Consider the following 22,749-nt stretch of genomic DNA (forward strand, 5'->3'; position numbering starts at 1 on the left):
GTTCGCCAGCCAGGGGCTGTGTCTGCACATATTATCCTCGCAGGGTGTTGTTTTGCCTACAATGGTGCAGAGCTCCTGTCGGTTGTCAGTACAGGTGTGTTAGTGTGGTAGTCTAGTTCGTGATGTCCAATTCTGGAGGTTTATACAGTTCTTTTCATTTGTTAAGTGTGTTCAGTTGTTATTCCTGGTTGTCATGTGTAGTGTTCAGTTGTGCTCCTTTGCAGCGAGCACTCGTCTTCTTGCAAAGAGCTCTTGAGCGTAACAGGAGAAATTAATAAAAACAAGGTACTCTTGTTTTTATTCATTTCAAATGTATAATCGATTCTAACTGCTCCTAAGGCAGTTATCACATATAACCTCACTTCCTTTGGTAGTCGCAATATGGCCTAAGTAGCCTTTGCGTCAAAAATTCCCATAACAACGACAACATTGCTTCGTGGGTAGCACAATGTGCTCCCTCCCGCACCAGGTGGAAAAGACCTGCCGTCGATGACGTGAGGAATTTTTATGGGCCTTTTTCACAGCGTGGCTGAATTAGTCGGTCTCAAGCGAGGGAGGGTAGCATGGTTTTTCTCCCGGCAACTCAAGTTTTTCTTCCAGCAAACAGAAAATCGACCACAGAACACATGCAATTTACTGTTAGCATACACGAAGCAATATGGCCTTAGTTGCTAAAGCTCCACGACAACAACAACAACTAGTATACATGCAATAGTTTTTACTTTTAGTAACCCTAACACATGTATTTGCTTATTCCTCCAAATAGGCCTTGAAATATCATTTTCATTGTCTTCTTCATAAATAAGCTGTAGCATTCAAAATAAGGAATGCATTTACTTATATTGCACTCTTTTGTAGGTACTGATGATCCAGGAGTCATACTGAATGCCTTCAGCATCTTTGACGACGGATGCGGCAGGATGAAAGAAAAATTGTAAGTTTATAGTGATACCATTTCATTAACTGAATGGAGTAAAAAAATATGGAGGTCTTAAAGTCTCGAAACTTTATTAGACAGTTGGACAGACAACTTGAGTAGTCGAGACCCGCTAATTTTCGCAAAGTCGGACTAATGCTAATAATTTACAATAAACCCCCGTTTATTCGCGGTCGCTGATTTAATATAAAATGAAACCTAAAAAAAAATGTGAATTTTTAAAGCGCCGTGAGCGTTTATCGCCATAAAAAACATGGGCGTGGCTAAAATCACCTTTCTCGGTCAAAACAGCGCCAGTAGGTGGGGGGGGGTGACAAAATCGCGAGCGTGGATGTTTCTCGCTAATCCTTGTTCAGTATGTGTTATGCGCTTGTCATGGAAGGTTTCGCCATTTGCTTTTAATTTATATGCTTATAAATTGAATAAATTTATCAATTTATAAATTTATATGCTTGCAAAAGTGAAAAATCTACCGTTTTGCAGTGTGTTAGAGTAAACAGACTTTTTCGAGTGTATTAACGGTAGAAAGTGACTTTATTGTGGACAAATTCTTTTCTAACCCCTACAAAAATATGGCTATGAATGAGTCAAAGGTACGATCAATCAAGAAATCGGAAGAAAAAATCCGCCGTAGTGTCCGTGAAAACACGCTAATTGCTTCAAACATTTGCTCTGTAACTCGTGATGTTAAATTAGAAAAAATGGAAAAAGCTTTAAATCTGTGGATAGAAGACCGAACTCAAAATAAAATGCCGTTAAGTTCACTTAACATTCGTGAAAAGGCAAAACTCCTTTATCAACACTTTAGCGAAACTTGATAGCACTGGCGGGATAGGTTTTTTAGCTAGCAAAGGCGCTGGTTTGAAATTTATAATAAATATTACATTTAATATTAAATTGTTTCTTATTTTCATTTCGATGCCTTATGCTGGCATTTCACTATGTACTGTCTATGTACATAGCCATATTATGAAGGTACATATAATACATAGACAGACAAAATTTTAGACTAGTTTTTCTTATATATTTCATACTTTGGAACGGAACCCCTTTATTACTATGGGAGCCATAACTCAGTATTCGCGGCATTTCTCGGGAACGTAACCCCCGCGAATAGCGGGGGTTTATTGTATTGTAATTTTTCCTTGTAGTGGATCTGCGATCTCATTATGGATTTAAAATAAACTTTGTGGATTATTTCCAAAAGGGATAGTATAGGCTATTTCTGGAATATTAATTTTAGAAATATTATATATTTTAAGGCAGAAGAATTCTCTTACCTGGGGTTTTCTTCAGGAACGGCTGCATCCGAGTGAGGTGTAATTCGAAAGGTTTGAAATAGCATATATTTGGAAGGGAGACGAAGGAAAAGCAAGCTTTTGTCGCATGGGGTTGTAATTATAATGTATAAAGGAGCCTGATTGGAGCTTTTCGTTAATGTTAACATTAACGAAAAATATATAATATTTCTAAAATTAATATTCCAGAAATAGCCTATATATTTTTTCCCTTTTGGGAAAAAATCCACAAAGTTTATTTTAAATCCATAATCACAAAGAAAAATTACAATAAATTATTAGCATTTGTCCAACTTTACGAAAAGTAGCAGGTCTCGACTACTCAGATATTTTCAGACTACTTCAGATATTTTCAGACTACTTCAGATATTTTCAATCCATTCAGTTAGACAGACAACTCAAGTTGTCTGTCTAACTGAAGAATTTCACAATATGGCTTGCTATAATAATTACTGCAACGTTATAATAATAAAGTAACTACAGAAGTGCCTACTTACACTTTTCGCCCGATGACAAGGCAGAGTCGTCCTGAAAGATGCAGTTACTTGGCAGGTTGAAACGGTGTCTAATGGTTGGCAGTAATTTGCCTTCCAATATAGCTAGGTATCCATTGCCATTTACGGAACCTTTTATAAACTGCAGGTGACCTATTCCGCGATACGAAATGCACCCCCAATCATTTGGCTGGTAGGGAATTTCACTATAGACACCATACGGTCTGGATGGTATTCTTCACCACGTCTACGGCGAATTTGGCTCCCATCAGAGCCATGCAGGTTGAATATTCCAGAAATAGCCTATAATTGAAAATAACTGACTTCCGCTGCTCTGGGGTCCATTTGACATGCTCCTTAAACAGAATTAATCGGGTCTTTTTCGTTTTTTGTCTGAGGAGGGACTTCTTCTTAGGACGACGGGCTACAAGTTCATTTTAAGGAGCATGCAGTTACGGTTTTTAAGGCATAAGCGCTTCAAAACGCGGTCCTGTTTTGGCGTCCGGTTCCTTTTTTCCTATCAACAGAACCAGTATCCTTGAGTTTGGAAAGAAATCTACTCACTGTCGACTGATTACAAAACACTCTTTAATCAATATGACGGGAAATTTGTGTGTGCGCGAAGTTCTATATACAAGAAAGAATACGTCTTTTATTTATTTATTTATTTTTTTTTTTTTTTTGGCAAGCTTACTTCTTTAGAAGAGCAAAAATTAAATAAATCTGTAAATAAAGAGTTAAATATTCTCTCTAATCGACAGTTAGAGAGAAGTATTGAAAATCTTTTATAAACTCGCCTTGATCACTGGTTTGGCCCTCAGGATTAATATACGCTTGTGTTCAAAGAAAGTACATCACCCCTTAAAATTGTATTTGGCAATATACGGCTGTATAGATTACATCAGATAAGATTGGCACGCGTAGATGATGACGTAATATTGCATCAGCTTTATATAGCTGAAAGTTACATGCTCTGCAAGAATTGCAGTCATTCCTTGCTTTAATTGTGTCAGGATGGCGAGTTAGCAGTTGACTCTATTGTTGCTTTACGTGAGGGAGGATGTTTGATAGCTTATAGAGTGTCTTGTAATCAGTCGACAGTGAGTAGATTTCTTTCTAAACTCAAGAATTCCGGTTCTGCTGATAGGAAACAAAGGAACCGGACGCAAACGAGTCTCTACGCGAAAACAGGACCACGTTTTAAAGCGCTTATGCCTTAGAAACCGTACAGCTTCTTCATCTGAGCTGAAAAGAGAATGGGAAGAACATACAGGAGTGGTAGCAAGTGCAGTAACAGTCAAAAGACGCCTCTTCAAAAATGAACTTGTAGCCCGTCGTCCTAAGAAGAATCTCCTCCTCACACAAAAAAATGAAAAAGCCCCGATTAATTTGGTTTATGGAGCATGTCAAATGTAGACCTTATGTAAGGCGGCTCCCAAACGCTAGTTCATCACACTGTTATGTTACAAAAACTCTGCAGAAAGGTCAGAACTGTGTGTAATATTTGTACCGTGTATGTATTTGTTATGTTGTTTAGTTGTTTCTGGCCGCTTTGCTATCAGGAAGCAACAAGCACCAGGGTGGTGCGTCCTGATCAGACTCATCTATGCCGCAAGGAGGCGGGCCACAACTGAGCGCGAACCGCAGCAAACCTCGACTGTCACGTACTGAATGTCCAAATCATTCAAAATATGAACAAATAAAATTAAATTTAAACAGTAAATTAATAAAAAGTACGGTAATTAAAAGTTAAAGGAATAAAAAATGTAAAGTAAAAATAAAAAATAATCAGAAAAATTAAAGATAAAAATAAGTTAATAAAATGGGGGAAAAAATCCCGACCAGTTTAAGGTCGTGCCAGCAGATGATCCCCGCTCAGGACCAGCCTGAGGCCAGCAGGAGATAGATGGTACTTGAGCTAAAAAATGGTGGTAGTGGTAGTGACGATGGTAATATCACGAGATGGCGACGAAATAGATGCTGGACTGGGGGTAGAGCTCGAATAGGAGTAGTTCCTGAAATTGGGGCACTTTGGGGCAAATTGCTGCCATGTCAAATTGACCCCCGAGCAGTGAAAGTCGGTTATTTTCTCGGATGAAAAGAAATTCAACCTGCATGGCTCTGATGGGAAATAAACGATTCGCCGTAGACGTGGTAAAGAATACTACCCGGACCGTATGGTGTCTACAGTGAAATTCCCTACCAGCCAAATGATTGGGGGTGCATTTCGTATCGCGGAATAGGTCACCTGCAGTTTATAAAAGGTTCCGTAAATGGAACCTTTAAGTTTTATTTAATTTTTATTTAACCTATAATGGAACCTTATAAGGAAGGCAAATTGCTGCCAACCATTAGAGACCATTTCAACATGCCAAGTAACTGTATCCTTCAGGACGACTCTGCTCCGTGTCATCGGGCGAAAAGTGTAAGTAGGCACTTCTGTAGTTACTTTAGTTTCATTTCTGAATTAGAGGTTCGACTGTAATGTGTTTACATTTGTCACAGGTGAAAAAATGGTTGGAAGAACGGTCCATTACAACTTTTTAGCTTGCCAGGCTCTTCAGCTCGGCCGGACCTGAGTCCTATACTGTTGAGAACTGTTGGCATCGTGTGGAATCTGCAATTGTTACCAGAAAGAAACCAAAGACCCTTCGTGAACTTTATGAAGTCATAATTCATGTTTGGAACCACGAACTCTCAGTTGATTATCTTCAGAAATTGATCTTGTCAATGCCTCGACGGTGTGCTGCTGTCATCAGGGCCAGAGGTGGTTCAACTAAATATTAGTTTGCACTTGGTGAACTTTACATTTTATTTTCCATTTAAAATGATAAACTGAAGCAAATTGAGGGCTTCTGATAACATTTCAGCCATAATTGTCGTGTTTACCAAAACTGTTGTATAAAATTTGCAAATGCTCATTTTGGAATATTTTGAGAGCACCTGTCAAATATTACTTAGCTTTGCCTTAACTATTAATAAATATCTTTTATTTATTTCTATTTCTATTTGTGATGTAACACACCATCGCGAAAAAGGGTCAGAAATATGAAATTCTTAGATGATGCACTTTCTTTGAACACCAGTGTAGGTCGAAAGAACTTCTATTGAACGGTGCATGTAAATGTTCAACAATGTCTGAGATATTCAACAGTCTTTGTCAAGAATTAATACTTTTTTTTTTTTTTTTTTTCGCTATTTCATACTTTTCGATTGTACGCAGTGAGCGCTAAGGCCATATAAAATAAGTCAAATTTTACTAGAAGGTGGTTTACGTTTAAATCCAACAGTGTTCATTTCATTAAGAATTACAATCTATTAATATTTAGTTTAGAATGTAATATTATATATATACAGCGTTGTTAAAATTAAAGTATCCCTATGTATAGGGCTCTGGAACGAGTTCTAATGCTCGTACTGAAGAGAAATTTGGACAATACACTAAAGAATGCGCTCGCCATTTATTGGGGAAAAAAAATTTGTTACAAAATTTGTCACTGTATGGTGAGTAACTATCTTAATTACGATTGTGCAAATTATTCACAAGTTATTTGTGTAAGTTATTTGCATAATCGTAAGTTATTGCCACAGCGCCACTACTCAGCTCTACTGTACTGTATAAAAGCAAAGCAGTATCTTCAAAATCATACAGATGTTTGCCTGCACTACAGCAGCAATCCAACAACGATGCAGGAAAAGGCGCTATTAGTGAAGTTGTACTATCAGAACAACCATGCAGCTGCGGCTATCAGAGAATTCCGGCGTCAGAAGCGCATAAGGCCCACGTGGATCTATGACTGTTTGTGCTGTCCTCAAAATGATTGAGAAATTTGAACGACAGGACATCTTGGTGTTCAACCAGGTAGAGGTCAAAAACGAGTAGACTCCTCTCGTGTTGAAGATGTGGCTATGGCTGTTGTGGATTTATCAAGTCAATCTCCATGTGGAAGCACAAGTGTGCCAGCTGTTTCTCGTGAAGTGGACATGGCGTATTCCATTCTAAGGCTAGTAATGCGTCAGGCGTTGCGGTACCATCCTTGCAAGGTGCACATGGTACAGCAGCTAAAGCATCGTGATGCAGATATTCGTTTCACATACGCACTTTGTGAAATTTGAACGAAAAAAATTCAAATTTGAAATTTGATTTTTTTTTTTTTCAATAAACGGCGAGCGCATTCTTTATTGTACCTGTTGTCCAAATTTCTCTTCAGTAGGAGCCTTATAACTCGCTCCAGAGCCCTCTACATAGGGATACTTTAATTTTAACAACCCTTGTTAAAAAAAAAAAAAAAAAAAATATATATATATATATATATATATATATATATATATATTTTTTTTTTTTTTTTTTTTTTTTTTTTTTGGCAAAATGAACATAGTATTCTGTACAAATACAGTGAATAAGTTTTCTTTTAGTTCTCAAAATGCAAAATGTTCATTTATAACTAAAGTTATCTTTTCAGATTAAGAAATTCTTTAACAAGAAAAGGTGAAAAACTTACCCCTGAAGAAGTAAGTTTCTCGTTCTAATTTTACTGTACTAGTAATGAGATTTACCATTTTGGAAGTCACTTTTCTGAGGACTAAATATTGCTATTTACTGATTTTATATTAAATGTCTGTGCCTTCCCTATTTTGCGTGCCACATTGGTTGTTATGCTGGTCAGTTATCAGAAACATTGGCAAAGTATAGTCATTTGACTTTGCTTCCCTCCCCTATTCCCAGGCACGCCCATCCTTACAGTTCTGCCGACCGGGCTGGCCGAGTGGGTAAAGTACCTGCCCAGCAACCCCAAGGTCGCGGGTTCGATTCTCGCCGCGGGCTTGGATCAAAGTATTGCAAAAACCTTGGGAGGTGCAATATGGCCACAGAAGCCGATGCGCCAACAACTACCAAATCAAAAAATCACCTTACAGTTCTATAGACCCCATTAAGTTGAAATAAAAAATTATCTACCAAAGTGAGACAAAAACCAAGTAAAATATTTTGCATTTTATCTGGTTTAACCGATTTCGTTTTCGTTTACTTTTGTAAACTATTATTATCTCTTTCTTCTCCTTATACGTTTTTTCCATCCCAGGTGCAAGGTGCGTGAGGTAATTTTTTATGTCTCATTAATATCGATGAATAATGAGAATAATGTCTCATTATTCGAGTCGAGGAACTCTCTACAAGTGTTTATGATCGCAGATTTTTGGAGTTCCATGTCAGTATTGACTGAGAGGCTCCGCTTTGTATAATGTATATCTGAATTATTATCCTTTAACCAAAGGGAGCACGTGGACATGTCGATATGCGTTTTTGTAAAGAGCAGATCCTAGAACGTAAGATCAAATCCTGCTCGTATCTCTGTGAAGTACAATACCACTGCAAAAGGGCCATATATGTGAGTAGTGTTTGTGTGTATTATGTGTGTTCCGTTGTTATGTGAGGTTACCCAGAAGCATCAGTCTGGAAACACGATTCTGGGTACTCGTCCACACTACATGAAGGTGGGCCAGTTCCAATAGAGCTCGTACTGTCTCAATTCGAGACTCTCACCCACTTGATGTTGTCAACAGGTGGGTCAGTTTACTCTGGGAGCCTACTCAAGAGGAGGGGAAAAAAAGAAACAAAAAAAAAAGGGAAAGGAAGGAAGAAAGAATGAAGTTCCAGTTGTGTTAAAAAAAGAAGAAAAAAAAACATATGCAAAAAAAAAGAATTCTGCTGGCGACTCTCACTTCAGTATAATTCTCAGAATCTCGGCCACCATTTGTCTTCTTTTAAATACTTTCTTAGCAAATTCTTGTAATATCTGAAAAGTTTCTCGGATGGAGAGAAGATTCTCTTCTCCCCAGGATAGAAATTAGAAACACAGCCTTGCATTTATAATCGTAAATCAACATAATACGGACAGTCAAATCCGTATTATGCGTACAGGCTTCCAGTTTTCTACAGCTTTGCACACGTTTTCCACAGTTCCCACCAGTTTTCCACACGCACATAAATCTGTATTATGTAGTTACAGTTGGAATAATTCTTTTTAGTTCCTGCATAGTGAATGGTCCGTTGTAGGGACAAAGCCCCTTTGGTGTGAAATTTAGTGCAACTATTTTCGTTTCAAGTAGTAGGTGAGGGAGATGGGTATTCGTTTCAGGTGAGGGAGATGGGTGTTCGTTTCAGGTGAGGGAGATGGGTATTCTTATGGGACGGGACAGGGGAGCCTAGTGTTCACGGGCAAGAGATCTTTTAGTAGGCTCAAGGATTTTCGTAGATAATCTTCAAACTGGCTCAGAATATTCTGAATGCGGATTTCTTAGAATGCCTTTAAGGGTTTCACGTTTCTCTTTGTTACGCCCGCAAAAAGCGCAGCTGACTGAAGCGTGTGATTCTATTTGAGTACAATTATCAGAAACTCCAGACAAAACCTTGCTGTTCGTAGCCGGTTCAATGAGAGTGGAATTATATTTCTTCGTCATTAATATCATTCAGCATTCAAGAGGAAGAGACTGTGAGGGGATAAAAGTGCAAAGGGATCAGCCAATATGTCAGCTATATCTGACGTATGCCTATTTTGCTTTCAGAGAGGGCACATCTCCATTTTGATTTCCTAAGTTGTGCAGTCCGTTTTAAATCTTTTATACCACTACAAAAAATTGAAAAAAAGAAGCTGATATGATGATATTGTATCAAGCAGTCGGAAGGTTTTTAGTAGATGAGGGTTGCATATTTTTCGATATTTTTCAAAATTCACTAAACACTACAGAGAGAGAGAGAGAGAGAGAGAGAGAGAGAGAGAGAGAGAGAGAGAGAGAGAGAGAGAGAGAGATGGTAATTTTGGTGTTTTGGCTAACTTGTTGGCTTTCTTGTTGAGGTTCATTGCCCTTCTCCTCTTGTCCTCTAGTAGGCGTTCTAGTTTTCATCAAATATACAGTTATCTTTATTTCTCTGGCCATGAAGTAGAACTTCTTGCACAGTGAAAGAAGGTTCTGCTTGGTGTCCAGGTATTATTCAATCCTCTAATTATTATTATTATTATTATTATTGTTGTTGTTGTTGTTGCTCTTATATTATTTCTCCCTGATTGGGGGATTCCACTCCGTGAGGGGTACTGCTACCAAGTACACAGGGTGGTTGTAATGTCTGGTGTTACTGTCGGTCGAGGAAATCTCTGACTATCCTACAGGTGTTCAGGATTGCGACTTTCTGGAGTTCCTTGTTCTCTGGGAGACCTATTGCTGCTAGGCTGCTATGTAGTCTTTGGTACAATACCGGTTGTTGACACGATGATTGGGATGGTTGATAATTCTTGCATATGCCACACCTCCTTGATCTCATGTCTCAGGTTCGTGTACTTCCTAATTTTTTCCTCATGTGTTTTCTGGACATTGCTAGTGTTCGGCACCGCTATGTCAATCAGGTAGGTAGCCTTTTCCATCTTGTCCCAAGGGTTATGTCCACAAGGGTTATATGCCAGATGGTCTTATCCGTTATTATGGCACGGTCCCAGTACAGCTTGTGGATTCGGGTCCCTAGTACTGCCTAGGGTTCGTAGTTGTAATATGGTACACTTTCTTTGGTCAACTGGTCATCGCTAGCTTCCTGGCTACCTGGTCTTGTCTATGAGTGTTCTCAGTATGGGTGATCACCTTGCAACCTGCGGTGGTATGTTTGATCGTTTCTGAGGCCAGGTGGCATCGTCGACATGTGTCATCTGACATTCCGGGCGGCTCCTTTCAAAGGATAGTTTCTGGTGTTGATTACCTGGTCTATAGTTTTCTTCTATAGTTTCTGGTGTTGATTACCTGGTCTTCGTTGGCCAGCATGAATCCTTCAGTCTCGGGGAAGAGCGTCTCGCTTGTAAGCCATGAATTGGAAGCAATGTTATCGATGTTATAGCACCATGGAGGTCATCTGATGTTCTTGATGGAGGTCATCGTAGTGTCTGCAATGGAGTGTCTTCTTTGCCCATCTTTCTATCTTCGTTTCTTTTACCGTTTGGGCGGGAGGGGTTTCCTCGCTTAGGTTGAGTGGGGTATACCACTTATCTCGAAGTAATCCTTCAGGTTAACTGTCGCTGTTTTCTGTTGTTCTGTCAGGTCTATCAGGTCCTTTCCTCCCTCTTTCCGAGCTATTGTTATTCTCTCCACTGCTGACTTCGAGTGGTGTTGGTGACTCATGGTCATCATTGTCCTTGTCTTTCGCATGATATCTTCTAGCTCGGTGTTAGTCTAATCTATGACCCCGAATGTGTATGTTATTACTGGAGCTGCATAGGTGTTTATGGCTTTAACTGTGTTTTCTCCGTTCAATTTTGCTTCAGCAGGCTTCTAGGTCTGATTATATTTTTCGGTCAGGCACTTCTTGATTTCCTTGTGTTCCAACTACTCAGCCTGCATCATCCCTAGGTGTTTGTAGGTCTCTCATTCTGTCATAGCTTCGATCTCTTTACCAGTCAGCAGCTGGTAGTTTCGGCCAACTAATTTTCCCTTGGTGCAGTGTGTGGGTCTTTCATTTATCTAGACCAAATTCCATCCTGATGTCCTTTCTGAATTCTTCGGTGACCCGGAGTAGTTGCTGAAGTTGCTTCTCGGTTGCAGCGTAGAACTTGATGTCATCCATGTACATCAGGTGGGTGAGGGTGTACAGGTTCTTTCTTCCTTCTTTGAGGTTATATCCATACTTGCTACCGTTGAGCATGGTGGATAGCGGGTTCAGTGCTAGACTGAACCAAAGTGGGCTCAGAGCATCTCCCTGAAAGATTCTTCTTCTAATGGTGATTATCCTGGTTGCGATGTTCTCGACCTTAATGGTGGTACTCCATTTCGCCATTGTTGCTCCTAGGAAGTTTGTCACAATCGGATTGACCCCTGTAGATCTTCCGGGTCTGTGTTAGCCTGCTATGAGGTACGGAGTCGAAGGCCTTGCGGTAATCGATGTAGGCCGTGTATAGGTTGCGGTGCTTCTTGAAGGCTTCCTCCATAACTGCGGCATCTATGGTTAATTGCTCCTTGTATCCTTTGCTCCTCCGCTTGCATCCTTTCTGCTGTTCGGCCATTATGTTCTGACTCTCTAAGTGGTCTCATATCCTCTTAGTTATGCAGCTGGTAAGGATCGTGTATATCGTTGGGAGCATTAGCATTAGTAGAGGCATTTGATGCAAGAAAGCAAGCTTATGCAGCATCAGCCAAAAAAAAAAAAAACTTCCATTTCAACCCTCCGTTCGTTCGAAATATCTGTCCAGCTGAGCCTTAAATTTATTTAGGCGATCAACTTCCATAACAAGAGATTATGTTCCACCAACCAACTACCCGCTGGCTAAAGGCAAATTTCCTCACATCTATCCTACATCTGTCTTTGCTCAATTTGAATTTATGCCCTCTCTTATTCTTATCGTTCTGAGCAAGAGGGAGAATCCCATCGGCATTGAGTATGCTCAAACCATTCAAGGCTTTATACACCTCTATCAGGTCACCTCGACGGTACCTAGTCTCCAGACACTGTAATTTGCAAAACTTAAGCCTTTCTTCATAAGAGAAACCCTTTGTTCCATTCACTAATCTTGTTGCCCTTCTCTGTACTCGTTCCAGCAGCTCTACATCATTCTTGAAATGAGGCCTCCAGACCTGCATACAGTACTCAAGGTGTCGCCTGACCATTGCCTTATACAAGGAAATAATCACCTCCTTATCCCTGCTAGAAAAATTCCTGTATATCATTACCAAGACACCATGAGCTACTCTTGCAGCACGTCTGCACTGCTCAGAGAACTTCATATCTGCCTGCACAATTACCCCCAGGTCCTTTTCATTCTCTACTACTGTCAGTGTAGTACCACAGAGGCGCATTATAGCCTTAGTCGCTAATGCGCCAATAAAAGCCAAGCAAGTACCACAGAGTTGATACGTTGCTCTGGGGTTGCTGTTTCCCATATGTAGTATTTTACATTTGTCAATGTTAAACTTCATTTGCCATCTCTCAGCCCATCTGCTCAACCTTTCCAGATCCTGTTGCAGCAGCATCCTCCTTTGTGAATTGAGGTCACATTTGCACATCTGCAGTCTATCGGTACCTCCTCTGAGTCCAAAGAAGCTCTCATAATTATGGCTAAGGGTTTGCTTACTTCCTTTGCTGCCTCCTTTAATATAACTGGATAGATCCCATCCACCCCGAGGTGCCTTTTTTATGTTAATCTCAACAATTTCTCCTCCAAATTCCTCTCTGTTATCACAAAATCATCTGGCTCATTGCCAGAGTTTACTTCACTTCTGGCATTCCCCTTCCTGAATAACTCCTCCATGTGTGAATATTGATTCAAAATACTCGTTTAGTTTGTTAGCCACCTGAGCAGGATCCTCAACTGTTGAACCATCAATATCCAGTGGACCAATCTGATTCATCCCTTTCCTTCTAGAGTTTACATAGATAAAGAACTCTTTTCTATTTTTCTTTGCATCCTTTGCCAAGGATTTCTCATAATCTGCATTTGCCTGCCTAATCTCCTTTGTGACTTGGTTACAGGCCAGCTTATGTCTATCATAGGCTTCCATGTCACCCATTAATTTTTATGTATCCCATGCATTTTTCTTCTCTGCCATATGTCGCATTAATTATAATCTATCTTCTATAGATATAGATAAAATTTATAGATAAAATTTGTACATTTTATAAGAGAACAATCTATAGAAGAAAATGAAACCATGATATCTTTTTGATGTGACATCTCTGTTTACACGTATTCCAATTAACCATGGAGTACATTGTGCACACATGGCCTTACAGAAAGATGTCACCTTAAGTATCAGGACCCAACTAGACGTGGAGGATATTTGTAAAGGTATAGAATTATGTTTATCAAGCACCACTATGGTGTTTTGTAACACAGCAATGGGCTCCCCTATTAGTGCGATTATTGCTAATTTGGCGATGGCGGAGCTCGAGGCTAGAATATTTAGTGATATGGTTCTCCCTATGCGTCCGTGGAAAAGATATGTTCTCAATTATTCGAAAAGGGAGTGAAGATGAGGTTTTGAATTTTCTTAATGGCTTCTCCCCATTTATACACTTTACCTCGGAGTTGGAAGAAGGAGGGGTTTTACCGTTCTTGGATGTGTTGGTCTACAGAGAAGGCCCGTGTTTAAAGACTAGGGTTTACAGAAAACCTATGTGTAAAAGGTCAGTATTCACACTATAATTCAGCTCAGGCCAACCATCACAAGAACAGTGTGATTAGAGCACTAATAGACAAAAAAAAAAATTATTATTATTTTAGGGTTGCCCGTAATTAAATACATTAACCCGTATTTGTGTCTGTAAATTGCGTATGTTCTATGGTTGATTTGCCTGTATTGCTGGACGAAACAACCCCAGTTACTGAGGAGAAAAACCTTGCTATCTACGCCTGAGACCAACTAATTCAGCCACAGAGTGAAAAAAGCCCATTAAAGTTCCTCGCGTCATGGACGGGATTCGAACCCAGGCCTTTTCCACCCGGTGTGGGGAGGATGGTGACGATACCACTATGCTACCGCGCAGACAGCACTAAGAGACAAGGTACAAGGTATTCGTGTAATGATTGCGGCCTCCAGGGTTTCCCCTATATACCGCTGTATCTTCTGTAGTTTATTTATAGCCGGCAAGTGTGTATAAATGTATGTGTGTGTATGTTTTAGTGTAGGTTCTGATGGGTGTTGTTTGCCGGCCCTGGAGACTTTGCAGCCTGGAGGCGGGGGGGGAAGCCACCTGCGTCCAGACTCCCGTACCTTGCCACGAGGAGGCGCTCCAGGGGTTAGTAACCGCAAAGAGGGTTTCCAACCAGTGGTAAACCCGTGAAAGTTATGGGAAGGAGAAGTAGGACAAAGAAAGAAGAGAGATATTCTCTTAAGAAAGGAGCAGAAAACGGTAGGATGAATTAACAACTAAGAACAGAGAGGAAAGTTAGGTTTTCTCCGACTGGAAGAGGGGCCCAACCTCAGCCAGCCAGAGAAAGGAAAACTCAAGAAACAAATTTAATTGTGTCTGAGACACCAAGAAAATAACTTAACTTAACTTAACTTAGCATCTAATTACAAAATTTTCCAAAAATTTACAGTGAGAAGACGAGACTTCTGAGAAGCCCAGAAGAACTTGTCTGAACAATAGTTGGTAAGAGTTTTAAACAGTTACACTAAATAACAAGCAATCTAATAACCTTCAGTGATTTTGTTAGAACTGCAATTCTAGTATCTTAACACACAATGAGGAAAACTTGAGATTTAACAAGGCTATTAACTCCGAGAGTCATAATAAAATTAAGATCACAATTACATAAAGAGGAAGTTGTAATTCTAAACAATAATTTTTTTTTTTTTTTTTTAATCCAAAATTTTGAGTTAAACAGGATGAGCTGTGTTTAGCATCTTTCGTCTTCTAAACACGGAGTTAGCATAGTTACAAAAAGCTGAGAAGGATTCTGATGTTTCCAAAAATTTTGGGAAATCATCTAGGGTGTAAACATTAGTGTCTAACATGAGCTGGTAACGTAAATCTAAATATATGTTGCAATTTAGGACTAAATGTTCCACCGTCTCCTCAGCTCCACAATGACAAAGAGGAGAGGGGACCAGTCCAAACCTAAAAAGGCGGGAGTTAAGGCCGTGACCGGTAAGAAGAAAAGAGGAAAAAAGTCCAGGTTGAAGCCAGGAAAGATTCTTAGATTTTACAAAGACTTTAGGAAGGAAGGAGAAAGTAATTCTGCCAAGGGGAGAGTCATCCCAAGAGAGCTGCCACTCATCAAGGGCTAAACTGAGCAGTCGAGAAACTTCAAGGTCGGTAGAGTTATTATAATTATTTTCAAAAACACCAATGGAAGCAGGGGTAAGACGCCTCCTGTGAAATTTAAGAAATGCAAGGATAATTTCTAAATGAATGGGAAGGCGCCCATTCAGAACTAGCAGGGCATCAGTAGAAACAGTTCTACATGCCCTGCTCGTGGCCAAAAGGAAGGATCTTTGCGTCTGTAGAAGAATTTTAAGGATGAGAGAGTTTTGAACACGGGAACCCCACGCACCCGCGCCATATGTAACAATTGGGAGGAATATATATAGATTTGTAGTATAAACCCAATGTTCTAGATTTGAGCACTAAGAGACATTTTGATTGTGTGTGTCCTGATATGAAGGGTGGCTCCTAGACACAAGCCCATCTCCACCTTTTACTCCTGAGAAAGCTCAGAACGTCTGCAAGACAGGCCTGAAAAAAAGAGCATTATGTCAGGCCATTTTGCCACCAGGGATTAACTAACACCTGGATCCACCATTCTCTATGTGTGCTGTAATGCACAAATCCTGCACCTACCAGAAGTAGTGCTATACTGGTAGGTGCCAGCAATCCCGCCCCCAAGGCTGCCCAAACTTGGAGGCCAGCGAAAAAAAAAAAAAAAAAAAAAAAAAAAAATATATATATTAATAAATAAAAATAAAAATAAAATAAAAAATAAAAATAAAATAAAAAATAAGAATAAAAATTTTCCAACTAAGAACAATGTACACTTGTTGAAAAAAAAAGCAACATTATACGATTATTTACATGCAAATAGCAAATACATACACTTACATTAACTTAACACTTAGAAACATTAACATTAACATTATCTCCACTTTAGAGTCCATCCACAAATGCAAGCCTGAATTGGGTGTCCAGGAGCAGAAGATCATCTCGCTGTAGACAAGAAACATCCTATAAAGATGACATTACACGAAGTGTTCTGTCGTCAAATGTGCAGCACTTCCCTTAATTGGTATCCTGCAATAGATTTCTTAGCTCCTGTCTTCTTTTAAAAACTTTGGCCGAGAATTCCTGAAGCAAAGCAAAGATGTCCCACCTCTGAACCAAGAGAGGTAAATTATTCTCCGTGAGGTTTGGCAACCTATTTAGTAATTCCTGCCTGTCTGAAGTATACAGTCCGCATTCAAGGATGACATGTCTCCAAGATTCCACCTCACCGCACGAACAGTAGGGGTCAGGTTCTAATCCTCTTTCAAATAGTTTGGCCCTTAAGCCATGTCCAGTGATTAAGTAACTCGTTGCCATGGTGGGAGCAAACCAAGACGACACCCTCCTGTCCATTGCAAAGCTTACGGCTGGAATGAAGCCTCTTGTAATGGTTCCATACTCACTCAAATCCCAACGTTGCTGCCAGCAATTCACAAGCTCGCTCCAAATTCTACGTTTTTCCTCCTTTATGTTGTTATTTGGATTAGAGGTGATATTCAATATTTGTAACGCCCTTCCCTTCTTTAAGTTATATACAATACCTCGGAAAATAATGTGTAAATCCAAGGGGATGGTACCTGCAATAACCTGTAAGGCATTTGTCGACACTGTCCTTGGAGCGCGTATAACTGTAAGCAACATTGTACGTTGCAGGGACAGAAGCTTGGCTTTAGTTGTAACCTTGGTAGCAGCCGCAAACCAAATACCAGCACCATAATCTACAATGGGAAGAAATATCGTCTTGTAGTACAATACCAGAGTTTTTTTGGATAAACCCCATTCCTTGCGGGAAATTCTAACAACTGCAGCTACGAATTTTTTGATTTTTTCATTGATTTTAGTGACATGTACATGAAACCTGAGACGATCATCTAAAGTTAAACCCAGATATTTGGTGTTCTGTACATATGGAATTTGAGTACCATATAGGGTTACCTTTGGCGGCCTTCCATAATCGAAGTGGTGTTTAAACACCATGAAATTGGTCTTGGTGACAGAAATCTTTAGTTTATTCAAACCCGCCCATGCCACTAAATTATTCAAAACTGACTGAATTTTTTGTTCGAGAATTTGTCTTGATCCTCCCTGCACCGCCACCACCAAGTCATCTGCATATGCAACTTTGATGAACTCATCGAGCACTAAGAGACATGTAGACATGTATAGTATCTTATGTAGGACGGCACCTGAACGAAAGTTCATCTCCGTCTTTGTACACTGTGATGGTTACAGAAAGCACTGTAACAGGCCAGAAATGTGTGTAACGTTATGTTCGTGCAGTGTGTGTGTTGTTGTGTTGTTTAGTTGTTTCTGGCCGTTTTGTCACCAGGCAAAACGGCCAGAAACAACTAAACAACTAAGAGAGCACTAAGAGACAGGGCTAAATCACATTGTAGCACCTCCGAGGATAAAAAGAAAGAGTTTGAGCACGTCACGGCGGATCTCCTGAGGTGTGGAGATCCGCCGACTTAATATACTTATTTATGATCCCAGATACTTAATATACTTATTTATGATCCCAGATACTTAATATACTTATTTATGATCATAAATAAGTATATTAAAGGAGAACAGAGGAGAGGTGAGGCATTTACGCCGATAGCCACCGCATGCATTCCCTATTATCCGGGTCTAACCGAACGATTAGCCCGTGTATTACGGGATCATCAGACACGCTGTGTGCAGCTGTCAGGACGTAAGTTGCACACAGTGTTGTCACAAGTGAAAGATCCCATTCCAAAAGAAAGTGTAAGCGGGGTATTTTATAGCATTAAGTGCCCGGATTGTAAGGAATGTTATGTGGGGGAAACAAAACGCGTTTAAAGGATCGTCTGGGGAGCACACGAAGGCGATAAGGAATGCAGATTATGCGAAATCAGCCGTGGCGGAGCATTATTGGGAGAAGCAACATCAAATCTCCCCGGACGAAGCTACTATCATCGACCCGGCGCATAGGTTTTGGGATCGCAAGTGGCTCCAGAGCTTGCGGATTAGTTCCATTGGGAGCAACATTAATAGAGATAGGGGTATGCGGATTCAACCCCCCTTTGAGACAGGGATTCTTGGAGGAGGTGAACGATTTCACCTGACCCGCTCCCGAGCCACTTCCGGTTCCGTTACGCATGAGAACAATGCACGTGCCATTGAATGACGTGACATGTGCCGTGAACCTGCAGGTACTGTACTTAAGATTGCACTGCAAAAATAAAGCGTACTGTTTTAAAAGAAGGCAGAGCCTTCGAAAGCTTCAGATTTTAGCGCTTTTAATTCTGTATATTTTATTGTATTTTATGATATTCTTTTTCTTTTTATATACTTTTTGTAAATATACTTATTGTAAATCAGTAATATCAGTTATTAAACTATTAATTTTGTTTTTGTTTTATTATTTCAGCGCAGGGTTGGTGTAAACTACTAAAAATTTATATTATATGTCTTATTAGTTCATCTGACCTTGAACCATTTAGGCCTAAACCTTGAACAATATTTCTTAGTTGGTATGTAAAGTCTAGTAGCTTCCAAGATGAGTTCTTTGAATGCTTCCCATTTTGAATTTGCTGTTGGTAACATCATCAGTTGGTGCCACTGTATAGAATTTAAATACTGTCTCAGACCGTCGTAGTCGCCTTTACGAAAGCAATAACCCTTCCCTTTACCCCTGATGGTAGTTACCTCTTTGAGTAAATCCCACTTCAGCACGCTGTGATCACTGCCACCTAGTGGTTCCTTTATCTGCAGATTCTTAATGCATGAAGAATCACTACTGATAATCAGATCAAGAGTTGCCTCCCGAACATGTTGATGTAGAAAACAATCATCCAATAAATCCACAAAAGCCTTGCTAGTGACCAGCCCACGAATTCCAGTCAATATCTGGGAAATTAAAATCCCTCATTATAAGCGATTTGGAGGTCCAGAAGTAGGTAAAAGTTTAAAACCGCGAGCGCAGCTGTCGAGACAGTGAGACAGGTACGACTCATCATTGAGAGCATGTGTCTTTGGATGGAGGAGAGTTTCCCTTGGATGGCAATCTTCTTAGCATACCAAAATCAGGCACCCGTGCCGTAGGTACACACATCGGAACAAACATCACTTTGTACAAATGACGAAGGGTACGATGGTTAATACCCCAGGATTGGTGCGAAAGATGGACAAGCATAGATGTATACTTGGCTATTTTATCATGAAGGTATAAGACATGTTTCTGGAAGTTTAACTTACGATCTAGAATAATACCCAAAAATTTATGTGAGTCAACCATGGAGGTTTAACATAAAGGTTTAACAGTCGGAGACCTGAAAATGTTAAGGTTGCCCTTAGTCTTGTTAGGAGAAATGGTAAGTTTATTAATAACAGACTAAGAGCGCAGACCCTTCATAATGCTACTGGCAGTAGCATTATGAAGAAGCACGAGAATTACCAAGGACAAGAAAGGTTAGATCATCGGCATATGCTATTTTAGAATTGGGAGTTTAGCGGAGACGCCACTCATCTAGAGCCAAATCCCAGACGAGTGGACCAAGCACTGAACCTTGTGGGCATCCTCTAGAGACAGAACGGTGGAGAAAGTAGTTGCGGGTTAAGTTGTAGAGTTGGGAGGAGCATTGAGTAGCCCTGAGGCAAGCAAAGAAGCTGTCCCACCAAAGGGAGTCAAGCTTTGGAAGTGGGCCTGTTTAGCTTTGGCTTTTTGAATGCAGTGGAGGTAATTATTCGGAGCGACCATGAGTGACACCAGATGGCGCCTCAGCTTTGAGGTGACGATTTTTTTTTTTTTTTTTTTGTGGAATTCGAACTTGAGTCCTTCACATTGGTGGTCCGCCGTCGTAACCAGTGGGCTAATCGCGATTCCATTCCTTTATTATAATAAGAGTAATAATATACAGAATTTTCTATCTTTTTGGTTTTATCTATGGCAAAGATCTTACTTGCAGTGTTTAACGTATCTTCTCTAATTAACACATTTCCAAAGAGCATAATTTTTTTTTTTTTCTATTTTGCAGGCAGATAATGTACTGAGTGCTGCTCCAATCGATCGTGAAGGTTACATAAACATAAGAAGATTTACAAGGATTTTAACAACAGGCGACGATGATGAAGAAGGTGGATAAACGTGTAAGTATGTTTGTTGTATGGATAATATTGCCCCTTGAGGCAAAATATTCGGCCAAAAAAGCTGTGATATTAAAGCCACCCAATTCTTACACCAATGAGTAGATGATAAATCACAATGAGTGTAAGCGCACTATAGCCAGTGTAGCTTATGCGCCGTTAAACCTCCATCACACACACACAAAATGAGGGTTCGGACTAATCCATGGTGGATCAATGGCATTAGTATCCGTTAATTTCAATATCCATTAAAGATGGTTCTTTAAATCGTTCTTTAAGCTGCTGTTCTTTTTTGCATTCTTTACCATAGGCTTCTCGTTATCTGCCTTAGCATGCCTAACCTCCTTTGTGACTTGATTGCTATAGGTGCATGTCGATAGGTTGTGACGACTGGTATCAGGCTGGTTGGAAGGGATGTGACATGCTCAAGCGCTGCATTATTTTCGTCTTCATTTTACTTGTCAATTGAACATTGCATCGCAGGTGTGTCATCGCATATTGTATGGTGGTTGATTTCTGAAACTTTTCCAAAACGCTCAGAGTGAAGAACAGAAGGCCCTACGCTTCTATTTCTCTGCTGAATTTCTCTGCGCAGCAATACATACAAGTATACGAAGCTTATTTTTAAAATGTCAAATGTGTGAGAGCTATATTTTCCATTTACTGTAGTTGTACTGGTCGGAGACACGTTTTCACATTTCGCTGTATTCACAACATATTGTAGGCTGACTCATGTTTTCAGCTCATATTTTTCAGTTCGAACAGAAATTTCGTGAGGTCACTACCATAACCCCAAGGGCTCACATCTGGTGAGTATGGCCTTGGCACACCCAGGGTCCTGAGCTGGATATCGTCATTCTTCTCTTTTCTTGGTGATTCCCTTCTTCTACCTCTCTCTCTCTCTCTCTCTCTCTCTCTCTCAGGGTAACTCGAATTTTTTTTTTTTTTTTTTGGCTGGTACACTATAGGCCTCAGGCTTCCTTGCACTATATGACTAGTAATAGTAATAATAAACCAATAATTTCCTATAAACCAAGAGCAACCAGGCTCAATATGTCCTGTTCAAATCACAATTAATAATCATTAAGAGTTACCTTTATTTCTTTCATAGGACTGCTTCAGTTCAAAACTCTTGTTGTTACAAAACGTTGTTACTCTTGTTGTTAAAAATATTAACCATTCTAAATTTCGAATCGTGTGGTAACAACAACAGTTTGTAAGTGAAGCAGACCTATGAAGAAATAGAGGTAACTCTTATGATTATTAATCATAAAACAATTTGCAGTTACCGGTTTATTGGACTTTCCTGTTAGTGCAATCTAATTATAAACGAGTAGTAAACTCGATCTTATTGCATTTGCAATAATACTGATAACTGAAATCCTGTGGGTTTTTATGCTATTATGGTGAAATGTGTTTCTCGTTCCATTAAATCTTCAATCATATAAAAAACAAATTTTCAGAATCTTCTCTTCATTCCTATTTTTAATGCGCCAAATTGTTACTGCATATCTCACTTGTGCGTGCAGTGTTCATCATTATTGATTGCTTACCTTTTTTACTGTTTTAATTACAATTAAAAAAAAAGTCAGTGAACAGAAATATCAATTAGTATGTATATATATATTACAGTGCTATATTTATTGTAATATTTATTTATAAGAACTTTTTTTTAGTGTTTTACTTACCAGACATTTTTTTTTAGTGTCTGCCCCATCCCTATTTTTTTAATAAGCCCTGTTGTTTTTAATGCACAAAAATATCATAACGTGGAGATTTTTGGGAATACATGTACCGCATTATAGCAGAACTGACTGTGTTTACTTAGGAGTGCTAACCATCCTATCCAAACTACATACCAAACCCTGATTAGACCTAAGCTAGCCTTCGTTACCTCAGTAGCTCGGAGAGACTAAGTGCTTTGAACTGGCCCAATCCAGTTGATTGTAATGCATTATATTTTGTTTTGGGAGTATATAGAACATCGCTCAAACAAAGCTTGTAAGCAGAGGCACACGAACCTCTACTTTATCTCCACAGACACAAAAATCCAAAGCCATAAAAATCATCCAATCTGGTAATATCTTTTCCATCTACAGTAGAATTATTTATACAAAAATGTTAGGATAAAAAAAACCAGCCATCATACGATTGCAGTATATAATACAATCCTGGGAA

General features: G+C 39.6%; 1 protein-coding gene across 1 annotated transcript in view; it reads left to right on the forward strand.

The window, feature by feature from the left end:
- LOC150078558 (myosin regulatory light chain RLC-A-like) overlaps nucleotides 1–22,749 on the forward strand; it is an 85,694-nt gene that overhangs the window by 41,832 nt on the left and 21,113 nt on the right. The window contains exons 5-7 of the mRNA XM_090385349.1: nucleotides 859–934; nucleotides 7,193–7,241; nucleotides 20,463–20,574. Coding sequence (XP_090241475.1) covers nucleotides 859–934; nucleotides 7,193–7,241; nucleotides 20,463–20,570 — 233 coding nt within the window. The 3' untranslated portion in view covers nucleotides 20,571–20,574. The remainder of the gene's footprint in view (nucleotides 1–858; nucleotides 935–7,192; nucleotides 7,242–20,462; nucleotides 20,575–22,749) is intronic.

Source organism: Mastigoproctus giganteus, chromosome 11 (genome assembly GCF_048544385.1).
Source record: "Mastigoproctus giganteus isolate SK-2022 chromosome 11, ASM4854438v1, whole genome shotgun sequence".
Taxonomy (NCBI): Eukaryota; Metazoa; Arthropoda; class Arachnida; order Uropygi; family Thelyphonidae; genus Mastigoproctus; species Mastigoproctus giganteus.